The 13,900-nt window shown below is 30.5% G+C and overlaps 2 protein-coding genes across 3 annotated transcripts in view; one reads left to right on the top strand and one right to left on the bottom strand.

The window, feature by feature from the left end:
* Positions 1 to 13,900, bottom strand: part of LOC108750753 (neurexin-1) — a 229,340-nt gene that overhangs the window by 24,663 nt on the left and 190,777 nt on the right. Inside the window, exons 16-20 of the mRNA XM_018490467.1 lie at positions 12,393 to 12,715; positions 11,902 to 12,193; positions 4,677 to 4,970; positions 3,998 to 4,176; positions 2,962 to 3,133 (exon numbers count right to left, since the gene is read on the bottom strand). Coding sequence (XP_018345969.1) covers positions 2,962 to 3,133; positions 3,998 to 4,176; positions 4,677 to 4,970; positions 11,902 to 12,193; positions 12,393 to 12,715 — 1,260 coding nt within the window. The remainder of the gene's footprint in view (positions 1 to 2,961; positions 3,134 to 3,997; positions 4,177 to 4,676; positions 4,971 to 11,901; positions 12,194 to 12,392; positions 12,716 to 13,900) is intronic.
* LOC108750751 overlaps positions 8,112 to 13,900 on the top strand; it is a 19,978-nt gene continuing 14,189 nt past the window's right edge. Inside the window, exons 1-3 of one of the 2 annotated variants that reach the window (XM_018490466.1) lie at positions 8,112 to 8,726; positions 9,899 to 10,123; positions 11,410 to 11,415. In XM_018490466.1, coding sequence (XP_018345968.1) covers positions 8,458 to 8,726; positions 9,899 to 10,123; positions 11,410 to 11,415 — 500 coding nt within the window. In that variant the 5' untranslated portion in view covers positions 8,112 to 8,457. Of the gene's footprint in view, positions 8,727 to 9,898; positions 10,124 to 10,678; positions 10,710 to 11,409; positions 11,416 to 13,900 lie in introns of those variants that run through there. The other variant, XM_018490465.1, reaches the window with a different exon arrangement.

Genomic DNA, 13,900 nt, shown 5'->3' with positions numbered 1-13,900 from the left:
TCGACTTATGTTCAGATAATATAATTTGAATAATTGAAATATAAAAATATAAAATAATAAGAATATAAACTTAAATTTTATCTAGCATATATTTTCGTAGATGTTTTAGTCATGTGAAAACTATTCATTCAAACGGTCTCGGCGTTAGTCGATTGCACTACTTATTGAGTTAAAAGCAGAAGATTTGATGAGTATTCGTTAAATATTAAACACATGTGCATATTTGCGAGTTCTGCAATGTGCGAATGATGCTCGCGGGAAAAGCTCGTACACTTATGAAAATGCATCGTGCATTAGTCGACGATAAATTTGTCTGGGTCAGGAAAATGAGTGCAACGCAGTCTATTACGCATAATGCTGCCTCGTAATTAATATCTGTGCAGAAATACACAAACAGATATATGAACTATCTGATTATATGGCGAAGTAAATCTAATTGTCCGACGTAGCTGAATGAAAAAATATGGTGCTCAATGGAGCTGCGTAAAATCTTAATTTGATATACATATGACAAAATATCATTTTAAATAATTACTTTATATGATAAATAAGAAAAACGTTTTCATCAAACAAATCGTAGAATCACTAAATAATTATCGATATTAAAACCTTAAAAGAAAATGCTTAGTAGAAAAAATTCTGAATATTATAACAAACAGAATATTGTATTAATCTGCAATTTATGCGGTTGTTAAATTATATTAAGTAAACCAATAGTTTATTTATATGTGTGTAAACAATTTGAGTAATATAACTAAGTGAGGCACTTAATTATATTAACGCGCGCACACTACAGTATGAATAAATGCAATTCCTAGTAAACATGATATATGGGCGACATTACAAAATTAATTGCATACAGAAAGTAGAAATCCCGCTTTGCCGTTTGCTAATTAAATACGTGACGTTTATCGTAGAAATTCTTTTCTGTTTGTATATACTATCTCTTTAAATTAATTAATTAATTTGCTCGTCGGCGTTTATTTCAATTTTTGACAGAGAAACATGCAATTAATATTCCAACGTTTCATGCGCAGTTTGAAAACAAAATATGTCCATAGAGTCTTGCTGCAATGTATGTGTATATATAAATACATTTCAAAGAAATATACTTGTTATATACGTAACACTGCCTTGTATTAATATAATCATCTTTTATTCAATATAATTACGTAAAATTTCAATCAAAATAATGTAGATTAATTAATCTTAATGTAGACAGTTCATTATAAAGATTCTTGGTCTTGGAGATCTATTCGCTTAATTCATTGATCAATTCATCCAATTTCTCTCGAAGGACAATGGTCGCATAGGTATTAACAGGATTAATATGAGCTCGGATCTCTTGTTAGATAAGCGAAAGCGTTTTTTAAAGGTCAAGTTATCAGGACAACATGTTATGGATGGAAAATTCAAAGCCTGTAAGAGAGTAAATAAACTTAGTTTGTGTTCGATAAAACTTCGATTACTTGGTCGAGCATCAGGATTTCATCTTGTCAACGGAACGAAAAGTATACCATTGTATGTGCATCAGGATACATTCTTAACAATTTTAAAAATATCAGACTTGTAAATAATTATTGTTAATAATTATAAAATTGTAAGATAATTATAAAAAAATGATAATAGTAACAGAATCTTTATAAACGCAAATAAAAAGAATGTCAAAAATTATTATTTCGAGCCAAGCAAATCAGACCAGGAGATAGATTTTTTTAAGATGTTTTAAAATGTGTGATTTGATTTAACAATTTAAACGTATGAAAAAAATTGTCATGTAATTGACAGGTATCTTCTATATAAGTATAATAAAGTAAATCGTTAAAAGAAAAAAATATTAGAAAAAATATTATATTGAGAGAGAAGAATATTATAAAATATCTGATCTCAATTTGATATTTATTTTCCGTGTGACTTTCACGTTGAAAGTATTTTTTAAAATTTGCTTCTTATAATTTTGCTGTTGTATGCTTATATTCAGTCAATCGATCCATTAATTATAGAAGGCTCGCATTTATTATATTTACAATAAAATTACTAAAATAGATGAATGTCCCACCAGAATAATCTCTCAATCAATATCTTAATTTATAAAGTAAGGTATATTTGCAGATTTAAACATAAATATAAGTAAATATAATTTGTTTCAACAAATTATCTATTTTTTAATTTTAGCGATGTTAAACAAAAGATAGCGGATTTAAATATCTCAAACAAACTTGTACATTTACTCGTATCAATAAAAAATATTGCGAGTACCAAGGAGAGTTAAGTGCAGATCTTCATAAATTTTAGAACCTACAATGCATCCGAGTGCAATTGTGGAGGAAGGAACGTTTCCGGATAATCGCCTGATAATTCTTAGTTAATCGATAAATCATTCCCAACACGAGCAAGCCTTTTCATGGGAGCGGCAGGCGGTCTTCGTATTCATGAAAAGGACGAGACAATGGCTGGGTCTTGTGAACGGCTGATCAAGGCCGTTTCCCATGGTTAGGACGGGTCAATGTCCCGGTACCACGATGCTCTTAAAAGAGCACATGGGACCCCTTCGTCTTCAGTTTCCCGGCAGTTCTCGTGCTGTTTGGATCGTCTCGTATAAAGCACGTATGCGCGATATTTATTTAAACTTAAACACGATCTCTGCACTCTAAACGTTATACTTCATGTGATTTATTATAATTTCTGTTATCATAATTAATAAATGTATGACAATTGCGGAGATGATCGTTTTTTCATTTTGCTCTTTAATTTATGAATCGAAAAAGTTTGTGGAGTTTTCTCTTTGATGTGTGTGCTAACTTATTAACATTTCAAACTATATTTGATATCTGACAATACTTTATATTATAATTTTTTCTCACACACCTGACATAAGCTTGACAAGACGATCGATCAGCGATAGCTTATCACGAGTTGCAATATTGTTACTACAATATACATTATGCAAAAATTACTTACCCGATGGATGATTAGATTGCAAATTGTAGTCATCGACTTGTAATGTGCTGTTCGGCCCAGTTCTGGTAAATCTAACCACGTGATATTGGTTGTCATTAACTTTCACGCCAACTTCGCCTATTGGATGATCGTTGGTGCCCATATTATAAACCGCAAAAACGTTACCTTCCACCTATGAAACAAATAAATTATTAATTTTTTGTTCCATTGGAATTTGATTTTTTATTCGTGCCAATTACATTAAATCATTGAATCGGAAATTTACCAAATTAAATAAATTAATCAATTTAAAAGGATGTTGATATATAATATGCTAATTCATATTATATAAGTCTAATAATTATGCCTTTCGAAAAATCTATTTAACTAATACTATTACTTATATATGTACATACTAAATCAGAGATTCCCAAAGGATAGGTCACGATTCGAGAAATCGCAAAAAATTTTACAATGTTAAATTACACTTCATCACTTTACGTAGCTGTATAAATTTGCCTATGTGCACGTCTTTTCATAATTTCGTACTATGTAAGGTTAAATTTTCAACGATAATAGAAATTAAAACAAAATTTTACAATTAATTTTAATTCTCACACTTTAATTATCAAATTTCTTGGGTCTAAAAATAATTTATATCGATGTCAACGTTAAACGTTCTGTTATCAGAACAGAAATAGGAAACAAGAAGATTTTTATTACATCCGTCATAATAGATATCGTAATTTGCCTTATCTGAGAAATAGATTTATAATATTGCATCCAATAAAACATAAAAAAAGTAGAAATATACATAAAATAAAATATATAAATAAAATGATATAAATTAATTTATTCGTTTTCTGTTTTTTTTTTTATTTGCTAAAGCCAGATAATTGCAAATTTTTGTTGTTTTAAAAAGTGAGTCGCAATCTACACAAGTTTGGGAAGCTCTGTACTAAATTATATAATCTATTTATTATACAATACATTGTATATATGTATAGTGCTTAATAATGCTATATAATATGTAAATTTAAATTTATTATATACTAACAATTTCGATTTCGAGATAATCGTTACTCGACGCAGATTCTATTCTAAGCAATACAGCGTCATTAACGCTGGTAACGAAACCCAAGGCCACAGTATCTCTTTTCATTTCCGGTCGACGATCAGGCGGAAAGGTATATGTGATAATTCCTCTTCCTGCTCCGAATTCGTAAGCGATAGCTTCTGCGAAGTGAAACATATTGATGTTAAAGTGATGTTTTACCTGTTATATATTAAGTGCTGAAATTTTTGCTTCGTTATTTATTAAATTATCATTCTACCATATAATAATTTAATCTTCGTTCTAAAATATTTTGAGAACCCATTTATCAAGTTTCATCAATAATTGCGATTAATTATGAAAAATATTTCCTCTCGACGAAAGAAATCAATTCTAACCCAACTATGAACTAATTTTACATCCATTTAATATTTATTATTTTGTAGAATAATCCAATAATCAAACTTTAGTTTTGTTAATTTTATAGATAATGTGTTATTATAATAATGTACAATAGTACACATATGATATTGATAGATAATATTTAATAAAATATTAATTATTAATTAATTAGCGATTTTGTGTATGTAAAGAGAACAGCGTGGACAAATCTCTTTTTCCCTTTCTTGAAACAAATGCGAATACAAATGTATCTATGTTTCTCTTTTCTATATTTCTTTACCATCGTTACAAGTCGGTCCGGTGAAACTCGTCATGTCGCAGTCACATGTGTAGCTATTCCATTGTTGCACGCATGTGCCATGATTGGCACAGAGATCATGAGTACACTTCTTGCCCGGATGTATGTTGGTGTAAATGTCGCATCCGGATGTGACGAGAGAACTTGGCACGACGGCATCGGTAATGAGGTCGGTACTTTCCCCGCTGAGATCCAACGACGCCAGACATCCCTCGAATCCGTGACGGCTGAGAATCTGTTTTGGTAATTGGCCATATTGCGCCTTCTCCACTCCACCTGAAATAAATAAGACGTCAAATCTCTCTTACATAACTTTTACGTTTGACTTTAAAAAAAATCATCTCTCTCTTTTTTTTTCCTTTATTAATTCAGCTGCTCTGCTGTAAATTTATTAAACTATCTCATATTGTTTCGATTTTTATATTATTACAAAACTTTAAAAAATGTAAAAAAAATTTACGGGGAAAAGATTTTATATTAACAAACGAAGTGATCAAATATCAGAAGAAAAAATTTTTTAATAAAATATTAATAAGAAAATTAATTACTTTTGGGTCAAATAAATTCAAATAGATCAGTAAAGTTAAATATATCAATGCATATGCTGTTGTGATTAACGTTTACTTTTGATTTGACATTTTTGAAAATAGTATCATTCTTTAATCATTAAAAATCACAATAAAGCGGATATTTAAAATGTTTACACTGTACACATTTGTTTGCATCGTGAGTCGCGACATAAAGCATGTCGCAAGATGAAATTGCTAAAACGCAGACGGGATGTCGCGCTTGATAAAATATCGAAACCGAAATTCGATAGTTAAATCAAAATCATCTCTCGCAAACTCTCGCAGCCTTGCGATATCCGCAGGCCTCTCGGCAATCGCGGATATCGCGAGTGTTCGACGAACCGAGACGACCACACGTCCGGTCGATCTCGCCGCCATAAATCCTGCGGGACCGCCGCCAGTCGAAAATTATTTCGACGGTCACACATTATACTCCGTATGACCGCGTGGGCAGTAACTTCGAAACGCAATCGCCTGGCCAATCAGCTTGTATGCAATGTGAAAGTCTCTCATCCAAAATGCCATATATGTATTAAAGAGGGATTTTACGGATAAAACGAAATGCGGTACCGCAGCATCCTTTTTCTCTCTATTGAAATATGTAAAAATACAATAAATTTTAAACAATAAATCTAAATAATAAACTTTTAACTAAATAATATAATGATAAGATTAAGAGCAAGAAGTAATGGATGGTTTGAATAAAAACATATTAATTTGACATGCAGTGAGACAAATTTCAATTGAACAAAGTCTTCATTACCGTGATTATGTTTAGAATTAAATTTTTAACTTACTATCGCATTATGCGAAAGCTACTAGAGATATCTTGATGCAATATAATCTTGATAATTAAATTCAAGCAGAGTGAAATTTTGACCGTAATTTTTGCGTTGAACTGATCTCGCGACATGTGATTGCGATTTGGCAATCACTATTGAAGAATAATTGATGACTGATTTGCCAATTTATGCCAGCCCGACGGTGATCGATAGATTTATTAATGAATTAAGCAACGAGAACGGTATGATATGGATCTAATTAATGGTGATTCATAGCGCGCTACACTGATACCGCAACTGAATTTCGGATCATTAGTCCAGGCATATAGAGATCTATTCTATCTATGCTATGAATTGGAAATGCAAAAATATCTGCATCATAAATGTTTCTTTATCAGCCGATATTATTCATATAAAATCATAATTTGTTTTGAAAAAAATTAAATTATATTATCTATTGTTAAGAAATCGTAAGCTTTTTCGTAGCCAGACATTGTTTCTCGCAAATACCGCACGTAACAGAATAAGATAGATATGCAAATCAGTGCGCAACCTGTGGCCCAATTGTGAATTTTTTGAGCGGATTCATCTAAATAATAAAATAGTTCCATAGATTATTACAAAGATAAAATCAACTTTTTCACATAAATTATCTATGTTATTTATTGTTTGAAAAGTTATGCACTTACACAACGCGATAATAATCATCGCGTGACATCTCCCTTTTTCTCTGAAGCCTTCAAATTAACTATGCAATTGCATCAGGAAAGCAAAAAATTCGAACAATAAATAATTCCTACATCATGTCATATGAAATGACAATGAAAATCTAAATAATCAGAATGACGCGTTAATGTTACACAGCAATTGCATCATAATTAAATTATCTCTCAAATTACGTTTCTCTAAATAATTAATAAAATAATTGATTAGTTTTTTTATTAATACTCAAAAATTTACGAAATAGCAATTATACAGTCAAAACAAGTACTAAAGACGATAACTCAGTAATTTACGAATTTCGATAATCGACATCTTAAAATAAATAAAGATAATAAGTTACCGATATGATTGGTTGACAATACATGTCATAGTGACGGAGAGGGGATGAAGAAAATTATAAAAAGAAATAAAATTTTTAACGTTTCCTTATAATTTAATATTGGAAAGTAATGATTAATTACTTGTTTTCAATATTAAAAACACTGTTGTTTAGTTTAGTTTTTATAAAATAAATAATTCGAAATAAATAATTTTTAGTATTAAATTGGATTTTCATAAAAATTTACGTAAGTATATTCCTTGAACTAAAAGGGTTTTAATCATTATTTACATTTCTACAACATATGTATGTCAAGGCAAAGATTATCAAAAGCATGCCCATTGTAAATAATTGCCCAGAATAAGGTTACCTTATCAAATATGAAATGACTGCTTGAAATGATATAAATGTATTCATGTGTAACATTTTGGAGCTCGTAATGTAGTTGTATTGTAAAAAATAAAAACACTGTCAAAACAATATAATTTTACAAATATTTGTTATTTTCCACTTTCTTCAGCTAATTTCGATTATAATTTATTAATACATTAATATATATTTTAATATAATATATTGAAATTTTTTCTCTATTAAGATGATTAATTCTAAGTAAAATTGAAGTTGTCCGAGCTTCTCGAAAATAAAAAGCTTATGAAAAAGCTCCATCCTGCATTTTTCACTTTTATCATATTAACTTTTTTACTCTTTATATAATTATAGCCTTTTTAATTAAAAAGCCAGCCTATATAAAAAAAGATTTAAAAAATATTAAAGCAAATTAAAAAAAATTATTATATATTATATTATAATCAATGGGTTAATTCGATCCAAGCATACTTTTTACGTTTTTACGAATAAGACTGGCGCGACCGCGCTCTTATCAGCCAGTTGTATCATTATCACGTGACATATTCGACGAGCCATGATTAAATCGCATTAATCATAATAACCGGTAAATCGCTCACTCACGAATTTCATCTTACATTGTGGCTGCGTTGCGGTCGAATGACGGATGTGCAGCTCGTTGTGTTAGTTAGAATCACGGGGTCGATCATTTTCGTGCTTCAAGTAGTCGTCTACGCATCATCATCGAAAGTGCATGAATTCATAAAGCGCTTGAATCGTTAATTGACCTTGTCGGCGTAATCAATAATCAAGCTAAAAAGCCAGACGTCATCGCGAGAATCGGTGGAAATTACTTTGACGCGCGATAAGAAGATAATAGCGGCGTTATCATTCTCTTGAATCGGTATAATTCGTCGAATCTCGAACTCACTAATCACGTTACCATAGTCGCTCCAGCATGTCATAAGATATATTGAATCGACGCGGAAATTCAATAACTTTTATTTCATAAGTTATCGGTCGTTATGTCTCTTCGCAAACTCGCCATTCGCGTTCTGCTAATCTCGATTATTCGTTTCTCAACGACATCGATCGTCCAGCCGCAAAGATTGTACATTGTACGATTTTCGCCGGAATCAGCGAGGAGCCTGGAATATATTCCGGACAAATGGAGGACAGTACATCCGAAGTTCAAAGCCCCGCAAATCGAGATTCGATTGATGAAGGGTTATGTCTCGCCGGACGAAAACTGGATGTTTGCCAATGAATACAAGTATTCGGGCAAAGATTATAAGTACGTATGTAAACGTGACAAAGAATATATTTAAAGATATGTTCGTTCGGGTCGGAACAAATTAGCTTTTAGATTAACATCTTTTAATACAAACGATGAAATAATCATGATAATCTCTCAGAGTTTATTATAGATTTATTATACACGGAAAGAACAGTTTTGTCACACGGAAAGGACAATTTTGCTGAAGTTTAACTAGATTTGAAAATAATTTTGTTGGATCATCAAAATATATAATATAATTTTGTAGACCGATTAAGCTTGATGACGCTGCAAAAAATTTTAATAATCTAGTAATCAGCTTGAGCATCCTACATACAATAGTTATTTTGATGGTTCAAATAAAATTATTTTCAGATATTAACAGTTTATATAATTAATGTAATGTTATTAACAGTTTATATAATTTCAGCCCGAATCAAATTTCAAACCTTCTTGCTTCTTTCCAAATTTACAAACAAATATTTTCAAGACCACTTATATCAATCAATTCATCCAATAACTGACATAGAATGGATAAAGAAAAAAATTTTTTTATTAAAGCTTTAATTTATATTTAATTTTTACTCCATTTAAATTATAAAAAAAAGGGAAGGCTTGAACATAGCAACAGATGGAAGCAAAAATAACTTTAAGAAAGTTAAAAGAATTCAAAATGATTAAATAAAATTATACATTATATTTATATTTACAATCAAAGTAAAGTGAAAAAAATATTAGTTGACAAATTGCATATCACATCTATATCAAGCTAAATTTTTAGATACTTGAGTGAAATTGTTCTTTTCATGTAGATTTTCCGAAAAAGTGCATCGTCTGATACAGAATAAGTTGCAACCTGAACGAGACAAAGGCATTTTTCGATTGTTTGATATATCCAGATCTATGTCTGATGATTGTTGAATCAATATCTTCTAGTGTCTGATACATATAAGAAAGATTAAAACAAATGGTTAAAAAATAAATAAATTATAGAAATATGAAATTAAACAATAAAAATATAATTTCAAATGTATTACTCAATAATGCATAAGAGCGACGTGTTTGGTCCAAAAATGCAATAAAGCCAAAACTGAAAGACATTAAGACGATGGCGAATGCACATCCAATGTTGTTAATGCTACAATAACGTCGTTAATGCGAATAATCTTACACGATCGTAAATCGATTAGTGGTGCGACAAAGATGACATCGACGACAAATGAGGAGAAAATCCCGCGAATTGAAAACGGCGATATGGAAACAGAAGAAAAGAAGAAAGAGAATAGTGTTCAGGATAATATCGTGATGCCTGATAGATTTATCCCACAGATTGGATCAAGGAATATTATTACAGTACCTACATACTGTCCGGAAGGGCAAAGAAAAGATAGTAGAGGACGTTGTAGAATTGTCATGTGAGTTATCTCTTTCTTTTTAGGATAATCCTTAATTACAAAAAATCTAATAACCTTTTCAACAAAAAATATGTAATTGAAATACGTAATATTCGAATAAATCATTCTAGAGGTTCTTTAATTTAAATTTTAACGATAAATAAATCAGAATTTTATAACCATTAAAAACTTTAGTTTAGTTTTCTATGCTAAACCATAAAAAATGCTTTAGCATGTTTTTTTACCTTGACACTAAATATTTTGAAAAAATATTGTTTTATTAAATTGTATGAATGTTTGTTATCGCGGGATTGTTTTCTAATAATTTAATTTATAACGTATAATGTTTCTACTGTTAAAACTGTTAGAATTTTGTATTTTGTTTAAGAAAAAGTTAACTATAAATTGATTAATTGTAATATTAAAATTATAGTTGAAAATTTTAGATTACTTTATATGACAATTATTAAATTACTATTATATTAATTTGTGGGATATAATCATCGAATTCCTAATACACGTTTAGTATATATTTATACAGGAGTTTATTAATCGATTTTATACTTTTTATTATAGAACGTCATAGAAAGACAGAGAGATGGAAGACAAATAAGGAAACAATTAAATAATTGAAGCTCTCCAGATACCGATATTTATTGTGAAATATTGAGAACATGCAAATTACTTTAAATTAAGATAATGTGCAATGTTGCTTTAAATTAATAAAATGCTATATTAAATTTGTGTATCTTTCTAACGCGTTTTAATATATTCAAATATGATGTTATCTAATCGATATAACACTCTTATATTTGACATATTAGTTATAAAAATAAGTTTCATATAAATTGTCAAATTAAAAACAAATTCTATATAATAGACGTAATAAATATCACATTTTTTTAACTGTTTTTTACCTGTATGATTTTACCAAATTAATATAAGACAATCTTATATTTGATATAATAATTATAAAAGTTATACATAAATTGTCAAATTAAAAACAGATTCGGGGCACACGTAATAACTTAGCATGTATTTAACTTTTAATTTATGATATAAATTCTAGATATTCAGCAAGAACTCGATATTTTTGAAACTATAAATTATTAATAGTTTTCAAAACGCGAAAACTAAATCATAAAGATATGTGTATGAATATTTTTGCTTAATAATAAAACAAGAAAGAAATAACTTAAACATGTTTAGAGATAAGATTAAAGAATTTAAGAATCATATACCTATTTGTCAGTATAATCTTATCACTAAACAGGTTTTGTAACAAACGTGGTAAGCTGAATGAGGAGAATGTGGTTATAATATAATTCATTAAACTAATTAAGAAACCAATACATAAATGACATATTTAACTTATACAATAAACGGATTGCAGATGTAAATCACGACTGACTAATTAAATTAAATTAATATCGTGTACACGCTGTTATTTTATTGTAGTAATATCTCTCGAATGAAATTGTCGAATAGAATCCAGATTAATTGTATTGCCGCACGTTATATAACGGGTGGATTAAATAAAGGAAACGCGACGTTCATAAACATTATATGAAAAAATAAATTAATATTAAACAATATTTTTTAAAGAATTTTCAGAATTATCCAGATTAAGCTTTCAATTATTAATGATTAATTATACTTTTTGTGCAACGTTCATTGTTAAATTGATTTAGTATTGTTAATAAAAATCTTTTTTTTTGTAGCAAAATAAAGAAATATTTAAATCGTATATATAGTTGAAATATATATATATATATATTATTCCTCCCTTCTCCACTTACCTATATACAAAATGCCATCGAGATCAAGATTCTCGTTGCTACCTTGGCTGTTGACAGCAGTCACGTGATCGTCCACAGAGAGTGTGTGCCTCTTTGCGGCAGGTCTGCCAATACTGACGGCGTGCCATTTGCCATCGTTCAACTTGGATTTCGAAGTGTCCCTGACCCTGACAGCTCCGTCGCCTAGGTCAAACACGTAGTGTACGTGTCCGTTTACCAACTCGACCGCAATGAAATCATGCTCTCTTCCGGCATTATAAAGGATCAAGCCGTTTGCTTCGCGCGTTTTGAACTGAAAAGTAATTTACAAGTGTAAGGCGATGAGTTCTCCCTTTTTCTCTCTCTGCAGATTGATTGAATTATATTCTTTTTACGATTAATGATAAAATCTTTATGATAAAATGGACGTGATAAAATGGACTTCGCGGTTCTTTATTTATCAAAAGCTCCCCATATAATATTCATGACTCGCAAAAAATATCAATTTTCACCTGGAAATAAATGTTGGTCTCCAAGTACGCTTTGAGTACCGGAAGTCCTACGAAAGTGTGTTTGGAGGTGAAGGTCACCGGATGGTGAACCGGATGATTTCTTTTCCCGAACTTGCCAGTGACCCGAATGATGGGCGCGACGCCCTGATGTGAGGTTTGATGGCTTCCAGCGCTGCGCGCAATCTCCAGGTATGGATATCCGTTGAACCAGATCTGCTGCAGCTGGCCCACGAAATGCGGTATGTCCTCGCCCGCGTGAAGATATCCGCCTACGTGGAGCGTTCGAAATTCCAAGATGCCCTGCTTTCCCAGCTGCGCTTCCGCTACATTTGCATACAAACAGTTATTCGACATTAAATTGAAAAGCATTGAGACGCGAACTAATTGTAAGTTTAAATAGAAAATACCAAAATTTGAAAAATATTTACGATCTTATTGCTTATCTTCGTCATCAATGAAAATAATTTAATGTTAAAAATTATATTAATTAATAATACAAAAATTATACTTATATTATATCAAATTTAGTTCTTTCATTACTGCGTTTCAAAATGTTAAATCAAATGAAAGACACGTTATATTATATATTACAGATATTTACAATTTATATAATTTTTAATTTTAGATTTTTTTATTTAATGTATACAGGATAATAAAACATTTAGCTAGAAAATTTTGTACGTTTATCAAATTATCTAGCTAACAAATTGACATTATTTGTCGTCATTTTGATTGAGTTTTATAGTAACGTAAATTTAAAAAAACGAATTCTGGAATTAATTACGTCTTATTAAATACCAAAAAGACTTTAAATATTAATGCAAAAGAATCAGAAGATTTTCATTGATTGATGACCAAAAGATCTCTTTATTGCCTGCCTGAAAGAATTTATTCATAAAAAGATGCATAGCTATCACTGATGCATTTCTAAAGCGCTTTAAAACCTACTTCAAAGCTAAAGATGAACATTTTGAATATTAATTATTATCTTCGATACTTAATATGGTATAACTGACATTCTAGAGTTTTGTTTTCGGAAATATACATTACTAATGATTTCATAAACACATAACTTTTGTGGCCAAACTTTTTTGTGCCACCCTATAGTATATTTTACTTGGAGTATTTGTGTACTCGAGTGTTTGCGAAAGTATCGTGTACATCAGTGTCTAGTGAAAAGATGGATGAAGAAGAGATTTGATCACTGGCCGAAATTTTCAAAGGTTCGTGAATGCACGAAACTTTAGCATTTAAACTGAACTATTGAACAACGCCAGGCTAAGACGGGAACCGCATGTGTTTCGCTGTGCAGCAATTATCGTTCCAGCGCGATCGATTGCGCTGAAGTAAAGGCCGTGCAGAGCTGCTGCAATTTAGGCTATTGCCACCTAACTCAATATTGCCGGCACTCGCCGTCAGTTTAATAGGGTGATCCGAGGGACAGCTTTGCGAGGGTGACTGTTTCACGGTGGCCACTGTGGCGGGGTTGTTTTGCAGGGGCCGATTGG

This window comes from Trachymyrmex septentrionalis, unplaced genomic scaffold (assembly GCF_001594115.1).
Source record: "Trachymyrmex septentrionalis isolate Tsep2-gDNA-1 unplaced genomic scaffold, Tsep1.0 scaffold37, whole genome shotgun sequence".
NCBI lineage: Eukaryota > Metazoa > Arthropoda > Insecta > Hymenoptera > Formicidae > Trachymyrmex > Trachymyrmex septentrionalis.
The sequence above is the reverse complement of the archived record's forward strand: the minus strand, read 5'-3'. Positions and strand labels throughout refer to the sequence as shown.